The sequence below is a fragment of the Rutilus rutilus genome (genome assembly GCF_951802725.1).
Source record: "Rutilus rutilus genome assembly, chromosome: 8".
NCBI classification, from domain to species: Eukaryota; Metazoa; Chordata; class Actinopteri; order Cypriniformes; family Leuciscidae; genus Rutilus; species Rutilus rutilus.
Genome location: NC_140222.1, coordinates 18,870,056 through 18,893,300, shown reverse-complemented (window position 1 = coordinate 18,893,300; position 23,245 = coordinate 18,870,056). Strand labels below are relative to the sequence as shown.

Below are 23,245 nucleotides of genomic sequence, written 5' to 3'. Positions count from 1 at the left end.
TTAAGCAGGAGATGAGAAATTTAGCATATAGGGACTTGCTTGTGACAGCTAAGCATTCATAGTGACTTCACTAATTGATCTTTTGAAGCTGGCTCTTCCTATCGTTATTGAGCAAAATTCACCAAGCGCTAGATTGTTCATCCACTAATAGGGAACATGATCTGTGTTTAGTTTTACTTTACTGATGTCTGTGTTGATACAACAGTAATCCTATTCATTATGAGAGGAAGTTCTTGTTTACTATAGTAACCCTCATTCCCTGAAGGAGGGGACAAAGACTTGGGAGACTTTGTCTCACTTGGGAGCCCCAATCACCTCTGAGTAGTAAAGAAAAGGCCAATGAGAATTGTCCAGTGGAATTTGCATGGCCTGCCACTCCTTCATACATACAGGCATATAAGGTTTATGCTGAGGAGCCGAGACAGTTTCCTGGCATTCAGCGAGCAGTTCAAGGTTGTGAAGCACAAGGCTTAATCCCCAGAGATGTTCTCAGTGGTAATGAAGATCAGCTGTTTGCACAAAGATCTGTTTTGGGTTTCATCAAACACAACCACTACAAAATGAAATCGCTGTGATTAATAGGATTACAATGAAACAAGTTCTACCAGCTGGTGAACCATCTCACAAACTCAAGTCTGAAGTATACTTTGTATGCAGGAACATGGTTGAGGAGATGATCACTCCAGCAGAGATAGTAAAAGTTTTTCAACCAGACTGTATTTAAAGGAATAAGGAGGAATTCCCGAAATTACAACAACAGAGGTTTTGGTAAAGTTATACAGAGGCATTAAGCAATTACAAGATGAGCACTATCAGATGCCATTGCTCTTTAAGGGTGCAAGACCAGACTTGCCAAAAAACAAACCTTGTGCAGAACACTGACTCAAATAAATAAAAAAATCCACTTTTTCAGAGCAGACTCCTCGACTGGATTTGAGAACTTCGGGCTCAAATACCTTGGATCCACAAGGTGATGGTAAGTCTAATCAAGGCACAGTGAAGATCATACAACCTAATTTTGATGTTGACGATGGTTTGGCAAGTGTGAACAGAGGCAACCCAGCTTGTAAAGGAAGCCAGGGATCTCAGCAGTACTGGGAAGATCCGTTTGCACAAATTCATCACCAACAGCAAGAAGGTGATCACCACAATTCCAAAGAAGGAATGTACTGAAGGTGCGACTGACTTGATCTATTATTTAGGTGAACCTAAAGAGCAGAGGGCACATGGAATCCGATGGTGCTTCAGACAAGTTCTAATTCAAAGTGCTAGTAAAGGAAAATCCTTTCACTAAAAGTGAAAAGATCGGTCTACAATTGATTCCACTTTTGATCCTCTTGGATTTGTCACTCCATTCTATTTGGGGGAAAAAAAACTAGAAAGAATGTGTCACAATCAGATGGGATAAACCTCTTCCCGATGACCTCAAGCCGCATGGGAAGCTTCCATAACCTGTCTTCAGTTAATGATATGGCATTTTTATGTGGCATCAACATTCAAGTATGTTCAACTATATGAGCTACACCATTACTCTGATGCCACTGTGTCAGGTTATGGAGTATGTCCATACCTCAGGACAGTGACCAGGTCTGGAGAAGTCTATTACACTCTTGTTATGGGTAAAGCTAGGGTTGCCCCAACAGAGGTAACTACAATCCCCAACCTGGAGCTATCCGCTGCAGTGGTCAGTACAATAACTGGTGATTTACTCAAAATATTACTAGAATTAGATGCCATTCATGAAAACTACTGGACAAACTCCAAGGATTAGTTATATTAACAATGATGCAAGATGGTAACATGCATTTGTAGCCAATCGAATGCAGCAGATCAGAACAAGCACTGAACCTAGTCAATGGACATACTGTATGTTGCATTATATCAAAACCATGCTGACCATGCCTCTTGTAGGCTCACTGTAAAGGAACTCATGGGATCAAACTGATTTACTGGTCCAAGATTCTTATGGCAAAGAGAACCCCCCCTAAGGAGGACATTAAGAAAGGCGAGATTAATGATGGAGACCTCAAGCTCAAAAGGGCACAGATTCTTACAACCAAGGCAAAGGAAGAGAGATCTCTGTCAGTTCTCCTGCCAAAGTTTTCGGAATGGAATAGGGCAGTGAAAGCCATAGCAAGACTAATCCACAATGCCTTTAAAAAATAATCTGTACAGTCCAAGAAGAAGTGTTCAGTGATAAAATCAAGTCTCTAAGACAAGGGAAGTTAATTCTAATCAGTTCAACAAGCTGTACAAGTTAAGACAATTTATCAAGGACCATGGTATGGGAGGAAAATTGAGACAGGCAGAGCTTCACCCTCATGTCAAGCATCTGGCCATTCTTCCAAAAGAGCATCATGTATCTCATCTATTCCGTGAAAAGGTGCAAAATAAAGGTTGTGGCATGTCCATCAATGAAATCTGCTCCAATGCTATTGGGATTTTGGGATGTTGTAGTGAAGTGTCATCTTTTATCTACAAATGCATTAAGTTTAGGAAGCTAAGGAAATCCAATCAGGAGCAGAGGACAGCTAACCTGCCACCAGAAAGGATGGAAGCTACCCCTCCACTTTCTTATACTGGTGTGGACTGCTTTGGACTGTTAAAATGTTTGTGTTTGAAGTAAAGGCGATCGTGAATAGTCGACCATTGACCTCAGAACACATCAATGATCTTGTGGGTCCAGAACCATTTATTCCAAATCATAAACAAGTCCACTATCAATGCACCGCCTACTGGCGAGTTTGTAAGGGAGGATCTCTATCTTAAGAAAAGATGGAAGAGAGTTCAGTTTCTGGCAAATGAGTTTTGGACTAGGTGGAGTAAGCCAGCTGAGAACTAAGTGTAATAACCGCAGGAGAAATTATGATATGATGATGACATGATTATGTTCCAAGATGACTTGGCACACTAAATCAGTGGAAGCTAGCCAAAGGGGGTAACGTCTACCTAGGAACTGATGATAGGGGGTGAGACAACTTAAACTTCTTGTTAGTGATGCAAGGCTAGATAACAAGGGTGCACACACAAGTCAGTCTACCTAGAAAGACCCATACACAAAACAGTGTTACTACTTGAAGCTGATTGAAGAGTTAAGTTTTATAAGAGTGATTTAACTGCACATGCTTAACATGTACAAAATACTTACCCCCTGAATGTTAATAAGATTATGCTGAGTTACGCCCGTTTCACACATACTCCGTGTGCAGTGCGTATGCAGTGCAGGACCCTCATCTCTGTTCATTTTGACCACGAAACATGCGCTGTCACTTTAATTCAGCGTTTGTAGCACAGCAAAAATAGACTCTGTGTGGAAACGATTGCTGCACTGCTGTATACGCACTGCACCTGGAACGGATCGACGGACTGCAACCGCGTGCAGTGTGAAAGCTCTAACCTGTTAACATGGGTACGGAAAAAAATACGCACCGCATACGCACTGCAAATGGAGTATGTGTGAAACGGGCATTACTTCAATATTCCCTCAAAGCTTTCTGTCTTTAATGTTTATTTACACTAGATCAGTGGTTATCAACCTTTTTTGGGCCAGCGACCATCCATTATCCAGGACCCTTTGATTTGACTGAACAGTGGGAATATTATTATCATAGTTTCCCCGAAAACAAATAAAGTCATCTGAAGTACAAATTAGCCTATATATCAGTGTACATCAGTGTTAACGAAATGCAACGGCTACAATGCAATGGCAATGGTAACTTTGTGGCTTATCTCAAAAAGCAAAAAAATGCAATGGTTACATGTTTGACATTCATAATTAAATTAACAGCAGCTAAAAATGTAAAAGTTTTACCTTTTAAATAGAATTTAGTTTAATTAATTTTAAAATTTGTCACCAGAGTGAATGGGAAAATGATTTATTGAAAATATTTGAAAATATGGTTAATATAAAATATGGAAAATATAAGTGGTTCATAAGTCAATACTTTTTCCATTCCTCTGCTGTGTGTATTAAAATATCTGTCGAGACAAACTTTAAGTTGCTTTGAGAAAGCCGGAACAGATAGTTTGAAGGAGTGATTCTAGCCACCACCGGATTGTTGTCAGCGTGAAACACATTTTTGAGCACGTGAATGCTGTTTCTTGTCAGCGCTGGATTCTAGTCAGTGCTTGAGCGCTGGTCTATAACTGGAAAAATAATAGAGTCGTTGCAAAAGAAAAGATACATATAGCTTACATGTCACATTAAACTGGCAGATTTTAGAATGTTGTAGTCAATTATTATAAATAAATAATAAATAATAATATAATAAATGTTAGGGATGTGCACGAATATTCGAATTTTCGAATATTCGATCTGTAATTATTATTCGAACAATAAAATACTATTCGAATTTTATCGAATTTATGAAGCCGTAAATACTTTGCGGGTCGTGAATGCAGTGAATCCCTGATAAATCCCAAGCACTAACTCGCAGTTATAATTAAATGCACTGGGTGGCACTGTGGCGCATGTTTAACAAGTTGTTTGTATTTGATCATAATGCCGTCGTCTGCCTCGCGAAGTTTGGAATTACTAGTCGAAAATGAGGTTACTGAATGATTTTACAAAATGGAATTACTTTTGATCAAATTAATTTATTAATCTGGAGTTATAATATCATCACCACAATGAGAAATCACATGAAATCCAAACAGCAGTCGACTGAGGAAAGACAGCTGTCTATCACTGCATCACGACTGCAGGTAAGCGCAGCTGTAGTGCGAGTGATCCGAGATGATAACTTATCTAATAGTAAAATTATATTGAGGTATATTCTTCCTTTAAGTTTTCTTTGAGAGAGAGGTTTAAGAACAGAAAACGCAAGGTGGTGTTAGAAACTTAGAACTAGAACACCGTTATCTTTGTTTCTCTGAAACGTCTGTCAGCGCAGCGCGTTTTCTCACTCGAGCATAAATTGCTGGCGGCCCCCCTCCATGTGGATATTATTGTTTTTCTCAACATAAACGTGAAACAATATAAACACGATAATCATATGCTGACTCGAGTGTATGTGTACGTTCTGTACGATAACTGGCGCAATCTGCTACTCTGCTTTATTTGGCGTTTTTTTCCGTTCGCGCTGCTTGAGCATATATCCTTTTGTTCTTATATTTTTTTGTTTACACATAGGCCTACTGTTTAATGTTTTCAATTAAAAGAAAACTTTAAAACATGTTGTAAGCTTGTTGTGTATATTGCCTAATCATAAGCTTCTTCAGAAATGGTGACAAAACGTTAAAAAAAATTACCTTAAAAAATAACGTATTTTTCGTTAAACGTCATTTAAATAAACGAATATTCGAATATTCGAATTTTATGAGCCCGAATATTCGAATGCAATATTTTTGAAAAATGCCCATCCCTAATAAATGTATAATTGTGTGAAATGTATTATGAAAATTGGCTAGCAATTTCGACAAACAAATACCAAGAAATAGGATGCAGCAGTTTATCTTTCGACTACACTTGCAAAATCTGTGATGGGACTGAGCTCGAATAGCTTCAGCATCAGTGACTTTTTATTTTATGAAATCACTGTCAATCAAAAGGAGATGCAGTCTTTCGACAGACCCACCAATCATCACGCAGAAGCCCGGAGTCCAGGCCAGCCCACTCCTCATTCACCTCCAGAGACGCAGAGCGTCCGTGGGCAGGACATAATCGCAGCATTTATCCAATGACCGTCTTGTTCAAAGCAGCCCCATTGAAGTCAATGGACGCTGGGCTTCAACAGGGAAATGCACTGTCAAGCTACGTGATTGTAAGAGATGGAAATCGAGTCAGCCGACCTGCTATATGTAACTGATTCTGAACGAACTTGTCTTTGAGATGAACGTTTTCTAACGCATTTTTAGTCAAGAAAATGTTTACACAATAGTACATATTTGACCATACATTTTTTTTAAATTATAGGGGAAGCCAAACTTCCCTTGCAGTCTTAAAGAAATCCCCACTGGTTGAAAAAAACCTCAGCCTTCACGTTGTGACAAAGGGCAACATAAAATAATTCACATGCATATTTTTTTTTTTGTATTATTTCATCATGTCCCACCTCAGTGTCTTCAGATGACAGTTTCGATCCTGTAGTAAATCATCGAGCTCCTTCACTCCTGATTGTCCAGGATCATTTCCTGTGAGATCCAGCTCTATCAGGTGTGAAGGGTTTGATCTCAGAGCTGAAGCCAGAGCTTTATAACCTTCTTCTGTGATACTGCAGTCTGAAAGTCTACAGCAAAGATTTTGGGGAAAAAACAAATCTATTATAAAATTAATATAGGTGAACGTGTTTTACATCGTAAAACCTTAAATTACACTTTATTTATTTTCTCTTCTGGTCAGCGAAGGTCTGGTCTGGTCAGTTATTTTACCTTTGAATAAAAGTGAACAATATTATTAAAACCAAACAATGGTTCATTAAACTCACCTGAGTTTCTCCAGTGTGCAGTTTGTATTTTCTAATGCGATCTGGAGTTTCTTCACTCCTGAATCCTGCAGATTATTGTTGCTCATGTCAAGCTCTTTCAGACTGGAGTTTGATCTCAGGACTGTAGCGAGAGCTGAACAGCTTTCCTCTGTTAGACCACAATTACACAGCCTAAAATGATGAACATGAGAGGGAGAAATTATACATACAATGTACTTGAACTAACTTTTAATGAATGTGCAATAAATAAAGCTAATAAAATGCAACAGTGGATGTACGTCCTTAGGAAACTATATGATTTTAGATTAGACAGACACATTCTTGTAATGTTTTATAAAAGTGTCCTCCAGAGTGTTCTGTCCTTTGGCCTTATCTGTGTGTGTGGCAACATGCATGTTAAGGACCAAAAGAGACTGCAGTGCATGATCAAGATGGCCAGTAAGATCATCGGTCCTGACCAGGTGTTGGCAGCTCAGATGTACAATGATCTTATCTTAAAAAAGACTGACCAAATCCTCAATGACCCCACTCACCCTCTCCATCATAAATTTATGAGTAATAGGTCAACTGGTAGAATTTTACAACAGAGAATTAGAACAGAAAGGTACAATAAATCATTTGTACCTACAGTGCAAGCACGACGAGGGTTGGAGAGAGCGGCACGAGGCCGGTGGCGTGATTACTGATGAGTGACACCTGTGCGAGTCGACGCACCGGTCCCGTACCGTCGTCGCTCCCCCTTTGTAGTTCTGCTTCTCCATGAGAGATACGAGACCGGTGCGTTGTGCAGGTGTTGCTCGTAATCAGTAATCACGCCACCGGCCTCGTGCCACGCTCTCCAACCCTCGTCGTGCTCGCCACACTGTCATTGTTATTTCTTTTTATATATGTTTACTGGTTTGACTGTGGTGTCTATGTATAATAATAATAATAATAATGAAAGAAATACTCACTGGAGTATGTTGAGTTTACAGTGTTTATCCAACAGTAGAGCAGTGATCTGATTCACTCGTGTGTCTCCTAATTCATGTTCACTCAGATTCAGCTCTCTCAGAAGTAACGGGTTTTTACCCACAATTCCTCTAACAAACTGATAGGCTTCATCTGCATCAGGACCCAAAAACCTGGAGAAAGAGGAAATACATTGACATTACCTGCCATACATTTTATTTCCATAAACTTGTGAAAGGGCTGTTAATAAGCTCATTTATTCAAGCTTTTATAAACACATTTGACAGTTTCAGCTAAAATTGGTTTAAGACAATTGAACAATATTTAAAAAAATACTCACCTCAGTGTCTTCAGTTGACAGTTTGGATCCTGTAGTAAATCATTGAGTTGATTCACTCCTGATTGTCCAGGATCATTTCCTGTGAGATCCAGCTCTATCAGGTGTGAAGGGTTTGATCTCAGAGCTGAAGCCAGAGCTTTATAACCTTCTTCTGTGATACTGCAGTCTGAAAGTCTACAGAAAAGAGCTCTTATAATATTTATATTAGTGACCATGTTTTATTTCGTAAAACCTCAAATACGCTTTATTTTCTCTTCTGGTCAGAGAAGGTCTGATCTGGTCTTTTCGTTTTCTTTAGTTTACTACAGTAATTTAACTTTGAACACAAGAGAACAATATTATTAAGACCACTCACCTGAGTTTCTCCAGTGTGCACTTTGTATTTTCTAATGCGTTCTGGAGTTTCTTCACTCCTGAATCCTGCAGATTATTGTTGCTCATGTCAAGCTCTTTCAGACTGGAGTTTGATCTCAGGACTGTAGCGAGAGCTGAACAGCTTTCCTCTGTTAGACCACAATTACGCAGCCTAAAATGATAAACAGGAGAGAGAGAATTTACAAACACGAAATACTTGATGCCACTATTAGGTGATTCCTGAGAACTGATCTGGGTCATCTGATTTATTTAAGATATTCAAATGTTTAATAAAAACAAAACAAAAAAAACTCACTGAAGTATGTTGAGCTGACAGTGTTTATCCTGCAGAAAAGCAGCGATCTGATTCACTCCTGTGTCTCCTAGTTCACGTTCACTCAGATTCAGCTCTCTCAAGAGTAACGGGTTTTTACTAACAATTTCTCTAACATACTGACAGGCTTCATCAGCAGCAGGACCCAAAAACCTGGAAACAGTGGAAATACATTGATATATTTTATTTTCACAAGCTTGTGAAACAGCTTGTAATCATTTTTAAACTTTTATTCACTAGTTCACACTTACAAATAAGTCAGATAGAATAAAAGCATATTTGGCGTGCTGTCCGAGGAGAGGGCTCCGGGCTCGGTATTCGGCCCGAACCCAGAGTACTCCCCCCGTATTCCTGGCTGTAAAAGATTGAGCCAAGAGTGAGGAGTCGGGGTGGTGGAGGGATGCTGGAAAACTGTCAAGGAATATTAGGTGAGTTGACAGAGTGGATATATATATACACTTCTTGTTGTGCTGATTAGGGTAGATGTAATTGTTTGATGACGAGTAGATTGGATTGATTATTTGAACGTGCTCCTCCCGAACTTTGTTTATAAAACATCATTAAGAGTATTTTTTTTGACAGTTTATTTATATTTCATCTAAAACGGGCTTAAGACTACTGAACATTATTTACTTTAATAACACTCACCTCAGTGTCTTCAGTTGATAGTTCTGATCCTGTAGTAAATCATTGAGCTCCTTCACTCCTGATTGTCCAGGATCATTTCCTGTGAGATCCAGCTCTATCAGGTGTGAAGGGTTTGATCTCAGAGCTGAAGCCAGAGCTTTATAACCTTCTTCTGTGATACTGCAGTTGGAAAGTCTATAGAAAAGAGGTTTTGAAGTAAATCTATCATAAAAGTAATATTAGTGAACACTGTATAAAACCTCAGATTCACTTAATTTACTCTCTCTTCTGGTCAGAAAAGTTCTGGTCTGGTAACAGACGGGTTTCGTTACGTCACCCAGTTTCATTACGTCACTTCGTGTTGTTGCTGCCGCACGGTTTGAGTTTGGAGCGCCGACAATTTGATTCTTAATCCTTGATTTCTTCTTTATACCAGTTTTATAAAGTAATATTTTTCTGCTTTTACAGCAGGTGAACATAGAGAGAACTGTGACTTTGTATTGGTCATTTCTGAAATACTTAGACAGTAAGCTCCGATATCAGAACACTCTAAATTGTAATATGGACTCATGCACTTTCTGTAAAGTTGCTTTGAAATGATGTGTATTGTGAAATGCGCTATACAAATAAATGTGAATTGAACAGAATAATTTATTTTAATTTTCCTTAGTGTACAGTACTACAATTATTTTAAATTTGAACAAAAGAGAACAATTACTAAAATTAAACAATGGATCATTAAACTCACATGAGTTTCTCCAGTGAGCAGTTTGTATTTTCTAATCCTTTCTGTAGTTCTTCCACTCCTGAATCCTGAAGATTATTGTTGCTGATGTCAAGCTCTTTCAGATTGGAGTTTGATCTCAGGACTGTAGCAAGAGCTGAACAGCTTTCCTCTGTTAGACCACAATTACGCACCCTAAAATGATGAACAGGAGAGAGAGAATTTACAAACACAAAGTACTTGATACCAATATTAAGTGATGACTAAAGAATATTGTGTTTTGGTCACTTGAGTTATTTAAGATACTTTAAATGTATAATAATAATAATGAACAAAATACTCACTGGAGTGTGTTGAGTTTACAGTGTTCATCCAACAGTAGAGCAGTGATCTGATTCACTCGTGTGTCTCCTAGTTCATGTTCACTCAGATTCAGCTCTCTCAGGAGTAACGGGTTTTCACCCACAATTCTTCTCACATACTGACAGGCTTCATCTGCAGCAGGACCCAAAAACCTAGAGAGAGAATAAGTACATTAACATTACCTGCTATAAGGCTTTTTCCCCACAAGCTTTTTTAAAGACTTTTTGGCAATTTTCAACTCAATTTCAACTAAAAATATTTTAAAACCATTGCACTTTAATTTTAAGAAAACTCACCTCAGTGTCTTCAGTTGATAGTTCTGATCCTGTAGTAAATGATTGAGCTCCTTCACTCCTGATTGTCCAGGATCATTTCCTGTGAGATCCAGCTCTATCAGGTGTGAAGGGTTTGATCTCAGAGCTAAAGCCAGAGCTTTATAACCTTCTTCTGTGATTCTGCAGTCTGAAAGTCTAGAAAAAGGACATTTAAAAAAATATTTTAAAAATGATCAAACTAATATAAATTAAAATTGGTTTTAAATTGTAAAGATGTCAAATGCATTTTAATATTTATAATGTTAAGAAAAGAGGATTTTATGGTATTAAAATCAAACAATTGTTTCTGTTCTGGTAAGAGGGGTGGTGGTGACGGGGTGTTGACAGAAATATGTATTTTCATTTTTTGTTTTGTTTACTAGTCATTCTAACTTTGAACAAAAGAGAAAAAAATATTATTAAAATCAAACAATGGTTCATTGAACTCACCTGAGTTTCTCCAGTGTGCAGTTTGTATTTTCTAATGCGTCCTGGAGTTTCTTCACTCCTGAATCCCGCAGATTATTGTTGCTCATGTCAAGCTCTTTCAGACTGGAGTTTGATCTCAGGACTGTAGCGAGAGCTGAACAGCTTTCCTCTGTTAGACCACAATTACGCAGCCTAAAATGATCAACAGGAGAGAGACAATTTAATTTACTAACAAAAAGTACTTGATGCTAACATATACAATAATATAAGAACACAATACTCACATCAGTGTGTTTAGTTTACAGTGTTTATCCTGCAGCAAAGGAACAAGATTCTTGACGTTTGTGTCTCCTAGTTCATGATCACTCAGACTCAGCTTTCTCAGGAGTAACAGGTTTTTACCCACAATTCCTCTAACAAACTGACAGGCTTCATCTGCATCAGGACCCAAAAACCTGGAGAAAGAGGAAATACATTGACATTACCTGCCATACATTTTATTTTCACAAACTTGTGAAAGGGCTGTTTATAAGCACAAAGCTTTTATAAACATATTAGATAGTTTCAGCTAGAATTGATTTAAGACAATTGAACAATATTTAAAAAAAAAACACTCACCTCAGTGTCTTCAGTTGACACGTTGGATCCTGTAGTAAATCATCGAGCTCCTTCACTCCTGATTGTCCAGGATCATTCCCTGTGAGATCCAGCTCTATCAGGTGTGAAGGGTTTGATCTCAGAGCTGAAGCCAGAGCTTTATAACCTTCTTCAGTGATACTGCAGTATGAAAGTCTACAGAAAAGAGGTTTAAAATAACAAAATCTCTTATAATATTTACAGTATATTAGTGACCGTGTTTTATTTCGTAAAACCTCAAATACACTTTATTTTCTCTTCTGGTCAGAGAAGGTCTGATCTGGTGACAAAAGCATGAATTTTCGTTTTCTTTAGTTTACTACAGTAATTTTAACTTTGAACACAAGAGAACAATATTATTAAGACCACTCACCTGAGTTTCTCCAGTGAGCAGTTTGTATTTTCTAATGCGATCTGGAGTTTCTTCAATCCTGAATCCTGCAGTTTATTTTTGCTGATGTCAAGCTCTTTCAGACTGGAGTTTGATCTCAGGACTGTAGCGAGAGCTGAACAGCTTTCCTCTGTTAGACCACAATTACGCAGCCTAAAATGATCAACAGGAGGAGAATTTACAAACACAAAATACTTGATGCCACTATTAGGTGATTCCTGAGAATTGATCTGGTTCATCTGATATATTTAAGATATTTAAATGTTTAATGAAAACAAAACAAAAAATACTCACATCAGTATGCTGAGTTTACAGTGTTTATCCTGCAGAAAAGCAGCGATCTGATTCACTCCTGTGTCTCCTAGTTCACGTTCACTCAGATTCAGCTCTCTCAGGAGTAACGGGTTTTTACCCACAATTCCTCTCACATACTGACAGGCTTCATCTGTAGCAGGACCCAAAACCCTGGAAACAGTAGAAATACATTTATATATTTTATTTTCACAAGCTTGTGAAACGGCTTTTAATCATTTTTTATCTTAATTACAGGCTGATCTTGAATCTACCCTTTATGCCAAAGATACTAGAAAAGGCAGAAGGCCTTTTTAGGAAGAAATTATATCTGCAAGGATTTTCAGTCAGGATTTAGACCATACCATAGTACTGAGACAGCTCTCATTCGAGTCACAAATGATTTGCTCTTATCATCCGATCGTGGTTGTATCTCTCTATTGGTGTTACTCGTAGAGATGCACTGATTGATCGGCTGGTGACCGGAATTGGCCAATTTTATTGTGATCGGCCATGACCGGTGACCGGCCGGTTAGTCTGACATATGCCGATATTATGCCGGTCAAATGCATCCGGCATGATTAACATCGTGCAACATCAGCATCACACGTGCAAACGGAACGCAACAGGAAACCTCGTGAATTACGGCAGTTTTACACCGCAAGCTTGAGTGGCGCATGAGCAGCGCGTATTTTTTTCGCCGTGCATGTTAATCAATGAGTGCATTCACACCACGAGCAGGAGCAGCGCGTGAGCAAGCAGGAGCATCGCGTGAGCAGCAGTGAAGCGTGGGTTTCGGCGCCGAGTCTATTTTTGCTGCTGCTCACGCTCAATTAAAGTGAAAGCACACTTTTGATGGACAAAATAAGTATTATTTCAAACAAAAAGTGCCCAAAATGCACAGAATTTGCATGTTTAGTGTTTTTTTAACAAGAACTGGAGTAGGCTATGTCAGAAAATAATATTTATAGAAAATGTACCCATTTAAACTTGTTTTTATTATTCATTTTGTGTAAAAAATACTATATGGTGTTTTATAAAAAAAATAGTAAACTAGTCAGAATATACAGTATAAGCTTTCTTTTAGTTTAATTAACTTTTAATTTTAATTCACTGTTATGCCGATGATACTCAGCTCTATATTTCTTAACAACCTAACGAAAACTGCCAATTCACAAAATTAATGAAATGCATAGCTGATATAAAAAATTGGATGACTAGTAATTTCCTACTACTAAATTCTGAAAAAACAGAGATTCTAATTATTGGACAAAAAACTTCCTCATATAATAACCTAGAATACTGTCTAACACTTGATGGCTGCTCTGATAAGTCTTCGTCGTCAGTTAGGAACCTGGGTGTGCTCTTTGATACCAATCTTTCATTTGAAAGTCACGTGTTTAGTATTTGTAAAACCGCATTTTTCCATCTTAAAAATATATCTAAATTACGTCATATCTCATTGACAAATGCGGAACAATTAGTTCATGTGTTCATGACCTCAAGGCTAGATTATTGTAATGTTATTATGGGTGGTTGCCCTGCACGCTTAATAAACAAACTACAGCTGGTCCAAAATGCAGCAGCTCAAGTTCTTACCAGAACCAGGAAGTACGACCATATTAGCCCCATTCTGTCAACACTGCATTGGCTCCCTATTAAACATTGTATACATTTTAAAATATTGCTGATTACTTACAAAGCACTAAATGGTTTAGCTCCGCAGTACTTGAGCGAACTCTTAACGCATCATAGTCCTTCACATCTACTGCGATCTCAAAATTCCGGCCAGTTGATAATATCTAGAATATCAAAATCGACTGCTGGTGGTAGATCCTTTTCCTATTTAGCACCAAAACTTTGGAACAGTCTTCCTACCATTGTCCGGGAAGCAGACACACTCTGTCAGTTCAAAGCTAGACTAAAAACACATTTCTTTGACCTAGCATATACATAACACATTATAGACTTCTATAATTCAATGTTAGGCTGCATAGATGAGGTCAGCCGGAACCGGGAACACTTTCCATAAATCCTGATGCACTCGTTACATCATAAAAAGAATGGCATCTACGCTAATTTTAGTGTTTTTGTTTATCCCAAGGTTTTCCTGCAGCCTGCCGAATCCAGGCTGTATCCAGATCTTATGAAGGACCTGCGCCTGGACCCGATGTCATAGCGGGGTGCTAAAGTGGCAACTAGTTTCTCCTTATGGAGGATTCCTTTACCACTCTACAGATAAAGCGTTGTCGGGAAAATTCGGTTCGCGTATCTACCCCGAAGTGATAAAATTCTATACCAAAAATGTTAAGGCCAGACAAGTAGTTTTTTAAGACTTGGTTTGGAGGGAATTACAAACCTGCGCACATATATTCAAATGCGTATACCAATAGACTGAACTCGTAATAAGCATGTGCACGCCATCAGCGTTCTCACAGGTTTCGTGTTTAAAGTCTGTGTAGAGTTTCCTGTTAAAACCGTGTCGTGTTAGTGGCCCCTAAGTTAATTACTAACGATCGTTGTGACGGAAGTGAATCAATCAAATTAAGTTTAGCTGGAAAATAACTTTATTCAAGAACTGCTATAAAGCCAAAACAATCTCTGTTACTTTAAATTATCCTTGTATCTCTGTAAAGCCGCTTTGGAACAATCTACATTGTTAAAAGCGCAATATAAATGAAGATGACTTGACTTAACTTTTATAACAGTATTTTTTTGACAGTTTATTTTATTTCATCTAAATGGGCTTAAGACTACTGAACATTGTTTACTTTAAAAACACTCACCTCAGTGTCTTCAGTTGATAGTTCTGATCCTGTAGTAAATCATTGAGCTCCTTCACTCCTGATTGTCCAGGATCATTTCCTGTGAGATCCAGCTCTATCAGGTGTGAAGGGTTTGATCTCAGAGCTGAAGCCAGAGCTTTATAACCTTCTTCTGTGATACTGCAGTTTGAAAGTCTACAGAAAAGAGGTTTTGAAGTAAATCTATCATAAAAGTAATATTAGTGAACATTGTATAACACCTCAAATTCACTTAATTTATTCTCTCTTCTGGTCAGAGAAGTTCTGGTCTGGTGACAGGCGGGTTTCGTTACATCACCCAGTTTCATTACATCACTTTGTGTTGCTGCCGCACGGTTTGAGTATGGAGCGCCGACAATTTGATTCTTAATCCTTGATTTCTTCTTTATACCAGTTTTATAAAGTAATATTTTTCTGCTTTTACAGCGGGTGAACATAGAGAGAACTGTGACTTTGTATATATACATTTCTGAAATACTTAGACGGTAAGCTCTGATATCAGAACACTCCAAATTGTAATATGGACTCATGCACTTTCTGTAAAGCTGCTTTAAAATGTGTATTGTGAAAAGCGCTATACAAATAAATGTGAATTGAACAGAATAATTTCTTTTCATTTTCCTTAGTGTACAGTACTACAATCATTTTAAATTTGAACAAAAGAGAACAATATTACTAAAATTAAACAATGGATCATTAAACTCACATGAGTTTCTCCAGTGAGCAGTTTGTATTTTCTAATCCTTTCTGTAGTTCTTCCACTCCTGAATCCTGAAGATTATTGTTGCTGATGTCCAGCTCTTTCAGATTGGAGTTTGATCTCAGGACTGTAGCAAGAGCTGAACAGCTTTCCTCTGTTAGACCACAATTACGCAACCTAAAATGATGAACATGAGAAGGAGAACTTACAAACACAAAGTACTTGATACCAATATTCAGTGATGAATTAATAATATTGTGTTTTGGTCATTTGAGTTATTTAAGATACTTTAAATGTATAATAATAATAATAATGAAAAAAATACTCACTGGAGTGTGTTGAGTTTACAGTGTTTATCCAACAGTAGAGCAGCGATCTGATTCACTCCTGTGTCTCCTAGTTCATGTTCACTCAGATTCAGCTCTCTCAGGAGTAACGGGTTTTCACCCACAATTCCTCTCACATACTGACAGGCTTCATCTGCATCAGGACCCAAAAACCTAGAGAGAGAATAAGTACATTAACATTACCAGCTATAAGGCTTTTTCACAAGCTTGTCAAAGACTTGTTGGCAATTTTCAACTAAAAATGTTTTAAAACCATTGCACTTTAATTTGAAGAAAACTCACCTCAGTGTCTTCAGTCGACAGTTCTGATCCTGTAGTAAATGATTGAGCTCCTTCACTCCTGATTGTCCAGGATCATTTCCTGTGAGATCCAGCTCTATCAGGTGTGAAGGGTTTGATCTCAGAGCTGAAGCCAGAGCTTTATAACCTTCTTCTGTGATACTGCAGTCTGAAAGTCTAGAAAAGGACATTTAAAAAATAAAATTAAAAAATGATAAAATTTATATACATTATAATTTTTTTTTAATTGTAAAGATTTCAAATGCATTTTAATATTTATAATGTTAACAAAAGAGGATTTTATGGTATTAAAATCAAATGATGGTTTCTCTTCTGGTCAAAGGGGTGGTGGTGACGGGGTGTTGACAGAAAAATGTATTTTCATTTTTTTGTTTTGTTTATTACAGTCATTCTAACTTTGAACAAAAGAGAATGGTTTGTTAAACTCACCTGAGTTTTTCCAGTGTGCAGTTTGTATTTTCTAATCCGTCCTGGAGTTTCTTCACTCCTGAATCCTGCAGTTTATTGTTGCTCATGTCAAGCTCTTTCAGACTGGAGTTTAATCTCAGGACTGTAGCGAGAGCTGAACAGCTTTCCTCTGTTAGACCACAATTACGCAGCCTAAAATGATGAACATGAGGGAGAAATTGTAAACACAATGTGCTTGTTGCCAATATTAAGTGATTACAGAGGATTAATGTATGTTGGTCACTTATTCTAGCTACTTTAAATGTAAAATAAGAAATGAATAAAATAGTCACATCAGTTTGTTGAGTTTACAGTGTTTATCCTGCAGTAGAGCAGAGATCTGATTCACTTGTGAGTCTCCTAGTTTATGATCACTCAGATTCAGCTCTCTCAGGAATAATGGGTTTTTACCCTCAATTCCAATCACATACTGACAGGCTTCATCTGCAGCAGGACCCAAAAACCTGGAGAAAGAGGAAATACATTGACATTATATGCCATACAAATGTGTTCACAAGCTTGTGAAAGGGGTTGTAATAAATGCTAATCTTTTCTAACCATCTTTGATGGTTTCAGCTAAAATTGGTTTATGACAATTGAACATTGTTTTAAAAACACTCACCTCAGTGTCTTCAGTTGACAGTTTGGATCCTGTAGTAAATCATTGAGCTCCTTCAATCCTGATTGTCCAGGATCATTTCCTGTGAGATCCAGCTCTATCAGGTGTGAAGGGTTTGATCTCAGAGCTGAAGCCAGAGCTTTATATCCTTCTTCAGTAATACTGCAGTTTGAAAGTCTACAAATAATAAAACCAAGAATTTAAATTAACATTGTGGTCCAAATTCATTCTGCACAATTACAAAATATTATACTATCAATCTATTGAATACTGTAATAAAGTTCAAGACACAGAGAAGGAGCCATCTCATTGGCGACAGCTGCGTAAACATAGACAAAAACAGAAACATAAAGTCCCAGGTCTGGTCCTATTTCTTCTTCCACTGTTGTCACTCCTCCTTTTAGGTCCCTGCGGGACTCAAGGCTGGTGTATGTTGCAGGTGTTTCTCAGTAACATTCGGTCCGCCTCATTCGGCTTCCATGTCTCTTGTGCTTGCTTATATTTTAGTACAGTCAACAAAAATTATTTGTGTCATTTTAGTTAGAAAACTGGTAATTTTACATTTTTTATGCTTTTGATGGTGGACACATTCAACAATATATAACATTCCCATCACCAGATAATGTGCAATATTCATCTCACTGCTCACATTCATTGTTCAATTTAGCTGATGGTGAGGTGTACTCACTTAAGTATCTTCAGCTCACACACAGGATTCTTCAGTCCCTCACAGATCTCTTTGACTCCTGAGTCCAGCAGACGGCTGTTGTTCAGGTTCATCTCTTTCAGGGTGGTTTTGGAGGAGAGAACAGTAGCTAGAACTGAACAGCTTTTCTCTGTCAGCACACAATTATTCAGCCTAAATACAAAAACAGTAATAAATAATAATATTTATTATTCAGCACATATTCAACACACATCAGACCAACAAGTATTCATATCTGCTCACAAATGTGTCTGACGGTCATTTATAATTGAATAAGTGGAACATGTAACTCATGTTCACTCACTTCATTTTCTCCAGTTTGCTATGAGTGTCCATCAAAAGAGCAGATAGTTTCTTCCCATCTAGGTCTCCTAGTTTATCTTCACTCAGATCCAGTTCTGTCAGAAGTAATGGACTTTTACCTATAACTTTTGTGAGATAGTCACATGCTTCCTGAGCAGCAGGGCTTTTCAGAAACCTACAGGAAGTGTATAAGATAATTTGTGTTTTACAATATTTTTTCTCAAAAATTCAGTTGTGTTCCAGTTCATGTCATTCATATTCCAGACTGGTCCATTTGACCCCTCTATCTATTTTCATACAGCTGATTTTCACATCTCTAATTCAGTTTTAAATATTTCAAGGTTTTATCACCTGATGGTCTTTAATTTATAGCGCTCATCTTGTAGTAAATCATTGAGCTCCTTCACTCCTGATTGTCCAGGATCATTTCCTGTGAGATCCAGCTCTATCAGGTGTGAAGGGTTTGATCTCAGAGCTGAAGCCAGAGCTTTATAACCTTCTTCTGTGATACTGCAGTCTGAAAGTCTAAAAAAAAAAATATATATATAACATGTTCTATGCTGAGAAAAAGCTGCACTACGGGACTTGTTCAATAGTGGTGAATGGAACAAAAACAAATGTATTTTTTGTGTTTTCATTTATCCCCAAAATAGCAACAGGGGGTTACCAATTTAAATCAATCAGCAGCTATATGACTAATTCAATTTCTAAGTAGCTATTGTTAAAATAAGATGCAAACACTCCAGCAACCTCAGTATGCACACAAAATATATACAGTCTGAGACGTTAACCACTCACAAACGAATAACTTCAAATTGAAATTCAAATGTATAAATCATTATTATGGGATTTCTTAGGTAAGGCAAGAGGACAGTTTAGATCTGACATACTTGTTGACATACTTACATCCTCACTCAATAACTGATTTTTGTAATTTTTTTACACAAAAAAAATCCATAGTGCACCTTTAATGTCATTACTTAAAAATGATGTTTACAAATGCATATTAATGTATAAATGTACATGACTGAAAATACACACAGAAAATCAATCTTCACTATTCCTGAGCTTTCTAGTTTATTCCCACTCAATAATGTTAGTATCAATTAAAGTCAAATACTCACATCAGTGTGTTAAGTGTACAGTGTTTATCCTGCAGTAGAGGAACAAGCTGTTTCATGTTCCCTACATTACGTCCAGTCAGATTCAGCTCTCTCAGGAATAGCGGATTTTTACCCACAACTCTATTTACATACTGACAGGCTTCATCTGCAGCAGGACCCAAAAACCTGCAGAAGAGAAGATGAAGCAGAACTCAATTTAGTTCTTAGCCAAACTTGGTGAAAAACAGCATTTGATTCTGAAACTGTTAAGGTGTTTGTCTTTATTATTTACTTTAATGCAACAGTGAAATAACATTTCTATAAATAATTCACCTGCATATTATTTAATCATATCTCACCTCAGTGTCTTCAGTTGACAGTTTGGATCCTGTAGTAAATCATTTAGCAGCTTTACTCCTGATTGTCCAGGATCATTTCCTGTGAGATCCAGCTCTATCAGGTGTGAAGGGTTTGATCTCAGAGCTGAAGTCAGAGCTTTGTATCCTTCTTCACTGATACTACAGTTTGAAAGTCTACAACAGAAATGAAACATTCAACGGATTAATCAGCTATTCTAGGAATTACCTCAATATTATTTATTATTAATGTGGAATATATTTTGTTCTTTGTACAATAAATTGCAAAATAAACTCAAAAAAGTGAACACAAAAGGCACAGAGACAACTCACCAAAGAATCTCCAGTTTACAGTCACTTATAGGGTTTCAAGTATGTAAAACTCTACAGGTGTGAAAGTCTTATCGGACTTTCAACCTTAAAATTGTTGAATAACAAGAAAGTGAAAGTACTGAAATGCCCTTATTAAATCCACACTTAAAACCCAATGAAATGCTGTTGGACCTGGAATGTACTGTTAATGCAGGAATTAAAGCCTACAATTTTCATTGAGCTGAAGCAGGTTCTGTGGCAGATTAACTGACTCCAAGTTAACAGATGGATCTGCATTTTGACTCAACATTAGGGATTGTCACATAACTTACTTCAGTATCTCCAATTTGCAATTGACACTCTTCAGTCCAGCGCAGAGCAGCTTCACTCCTGAATCCTGCAGATTATTATGGCTTATGTTCAGCTCTTTCAGATTTGTATCTGATCCAAGAACTATAGACAGAGCTGGACAGCTTTTGTCTGTTAAGTGACAATCATTTAGCCTACAAGGGAAAATAAATCATATCACAGAACGAGATACATGTAATATATTTGATAAATACAAAGATTACATTTATACCAATTATTTTAATATGAACAGTAAATGTGATGCGATCTGGGAAAACCCTGGGATGTCGAGCTGGTACGTTTTCAGTAAGGTCTAAAAATAGATCGAATGTCAGTCTTTTGTCAAAATTCTATAACATCTTGTCTATCATCTCTGAATATATCTTAGCAAAATTCACTAGTTTAGTGCAGAAAAAAAAGCGATTTATAGTGGCAAGCTGAAAAGACTATGTCTTCTCTTTAAGAACACACACGGCGGAGGTTAAAAAAAAAAATATATATATTCGCCCATAGCTCTCCTTCTCTTAACACTACAAAGACAGTTCACGTATTAAAATAAACCACATAATATAATAAAGATACTGTATATCAATGTGCATTTTGTGTAAACTACACCGGCACGCAAGTTTTTATTTATTTTATCCAAAATTATCGTGAGATGCGGAGCACAAGAGAACAACAGAGTCTGAAGAAGATGCTCGCTTGAAAGATCTTGCTCGCCTCTCAATCGTCCAATTTCAAAACGGTTTACACAGGATGAATTTTGAGTTTGTAAGCTTTTGAATGATAACTAATCTATGATGATTACTAAAATTTGTGATATATTGTGAAGCTAGCAATCGTCCAGCTAGCAGGACGTGACAGTTAATTAAACCTGTTTTTTTCCAAAATTCCGTTCCTGAAAATCATAGTGATCAGCCGACTTCATATAACCATAACTTTTGTTACAGACAAACGATGAAAGAAATAAAAAACAGATTTAGAAAGGGCTTGGAGCCAGCTTTAATATGGTAACGTGTCAAATATCAAAACCTGTAAAATGTAAAATTTCACCATGTGGTGGGTTTTCCCAGATTGCATCACAAATATTCAGTAGTGTGAGCTGCAATAACTTTACTCTTCAACATTTTTTTTTTACATTTTAGTGTCACGACCACCAGCTGGAGTGCCCTGGATATCAACCAGAGTGCACCCTAGTCCATTGCTATTCTATAATGAACTGCCTAATTGCTTTCAGCTATTGCTCATTACCTTAAGCCCAGCCTATATAAACCACAGAATCCTTCCAGGGCACTGACACATGTGCTCCGTAAAGTCCTACAATGCACTGTGAAAACCAAAGAGTGTTGATGCTCACTATGTTCCCCTAACATATGTTCTGGTTCTTATGGTGGCTAGTCCAGTGCTCATAGCACTTTCCAGTCCAGTGGTCCCAAGATCAGAGCCTCCAGTCGTAATGGCTGACACCCCAGAGCCTCCAGCTGTCATGCCCACAATGCCAAAGCCTTCAGTTGTCATGGCCTCCACGAAATAACCTTCAGCCATCATGACTGGTGTGCCAGAGTCTTCAGCTATCATGGACGCCATGCCAGAGTCTCCAGTCATCATGGATGCCACACCAGAATTTCCAGCCATCATGAACATTGCACCTGAACCTACCAAGTCAGTCCCTAGGTGTTTGAGACCAGCTCCCTCTTTGGTGGACACACTGCTGATGTCTGTGCGAGCAACTGACATCTCTGTGGTGGCATCTAGTCTAGAGGTCCCAGAGGTTCTTCCACCATCAATTGTACTCCCTGGTTACAGTGTCTGCTCATGAACTCTCTGTTTTCCCTGATACAACCACAGCGGTCGCTTCAGTCTTGTCTGCCCTGTTGTGTTGGTATTCTGCTTCTCCTTGGGGTCTCCAGTCATGTCTGGCTGACTGTGGTGTTCATCTGCTCTGCCATGGTGGTCTTCAGCTCCAGTGAGATTATATTCTCTCTCATCAACTACACCCTGGCCACCTGCCCAGCCTGCTCCGCCCTGACCACTTGCCCAGCTGGCTCTGCCCTGGTCATCTACTCTGCCTGCTCCGCCCTGGCTCCCCGATCTGCCTCAGTCTCCAGTACTGCTTCCACTCCACAGTCCTGGCCCTCTGTCCAACCTCCTGGTCCGCCTCCGCTCCACCTCCCTTCAGGATTTTTGTTTATTTAAAACCTGTGTATCTACTCACTTTTTGTGAAGACTTGTATGTATTTACTCTGAACATTACACTCTTCTGGTTTCCTGTTCCATGGTTTTGACTATTTGCCTGCTTTCTGGATTAGCCTGTTTGCCTGAGTTTCCTGTTATTAAATGCTGCATTTGGACCCCTAACCTTATGTCTCAGAGCAATTTGTAACAATTAGAATTCTACTGATTCAGTGACACATTTCCTAGATAAAAAGACACTAGCATGCTTGAATAAAATTTAAGGTTGAAAAGTGCTGCTCTATTATCATGATGAGTGTCTTAATGTTGAGAATTTGAGTTTAAGTCAGAGTATATGTCCTTCATAGCAGAAGGAACAATAAGTTTTATGATAACATTATGTGCTTCTTCCGCAGCTAACTGTGAAGCTTGTTTTGCTCTAAACAGAAATATCTACATAAAACATACATGTAAATATAATACAACATTAGGATTACACTACTTCTAATGGACTGCATTATTTAAACAAAAAGATAAATAAAATATGTA

At 37.9% G+C, this 23,245-nt stretch overlaps 1 protein-coding gene across 9 annotated transcripts in view; it reads right to left on the bottom strand.

Moving 5' to 3' along the window:
- The window catches only part of LOC311295879 (uncharacterized protein), a 166,563-nt gene that overhangs the window by 13,172 nt on the left and 130,146 nt on the right, over window positions 1-23,245 (bottom strand). For 3 of the 9 annotated variants that reach the window (XM_084417414.1, XM_084417421.1, XM_084417415.1), the window contains 25 exons: window positions 18,757-18,930; window positions 18,407-18,580; window positions 18,085-18,255; window positions 17,400-17,573; window positions 17,071-17,241; window positions 16,760-16,930; window positions 16,313-16,486; window positions 16,013-16,183; window positions 15,690-15,860; window positions 14,966-15,139; window positions 12,183-12,353; window positions 11,871-12,041; window positions 11,480-11,653; window positions 11,146-11,316; window positions 10,883-11,053; window positions 10,415-10,588; window positions 10,100-10,270; window positions 9,780-9,950; window positions 9,053-9,226; window positions 8,387-8,557; window positions 8,072-8,242; window positions 7,717-7,890; window positions 7,379-7,549; window positions 6,426-6,596; window positions 6,054-6,227 (listed from right to left, as the gene is read on the bottom strand). In XM_084417414.1, coding sequence (XP_084273540.1) covers window positions 6,054-6,227; window positions 6,426-6,596; window positions 7,379-7,549; window positions 7,717-7,890; window positions 8,072-8,242; window positions 8,387-8,557; window positions 9,053-9,226; window positions 9,780-9,950; window positions 10,100-10,270; window positions 10,415-10,588; window positions 10,883-11,053; window positions 11,146-11,316; window positions 11,480-11,653; window positions 11,871-12,041; window positions 12,183-12,353; window positions 14,966-15,139; window positions 15,690-15,860; window positions 16,013-16,183; window positions 16,313-16,486; window positions 16,760-16,930; window positions 17,071-17,241; window positions 17,400-17,573; window positions 18,085-18,255; window positions 18,407-18,580; window positions 18,757-18,930 — 4,305 coding nt within the window. The remainder of the gene's footprint in view (window positions 1-6,053; window positions 6,228-6,425; window positions 6,597-7,378; window positions 7,550-7,716; window positions 7,891-8,071; window positions 8,243-8,386; window positions 8,558-9,052; window positions 9,227-9,779; window positions 9,951-10,099; window positions 10,271-10,414; window positions 10,589-10,882; window positions 11,054-11,145; window positions 11,317-11,479; window positions 11,654-11,870; window positions 12,042-12,182; window positions 12,354-14,965; window positions 15,140-15,689; window positions 15,861-16,012; window positions 16,184-16,312; window positions 16,487-16,759; window positions 16,931-17,070; window positions 17,242-17,399; window positions 17,574-18,084; window positions 18,256-18,406; window positions 18,581-18,756; window positions 18,931-23,245) is intronic. The other 6 variants (XM_084417419.1, XM_084417418.1, XM_084417417.1 and 3 more) reach the window with 6 other exon arrangements.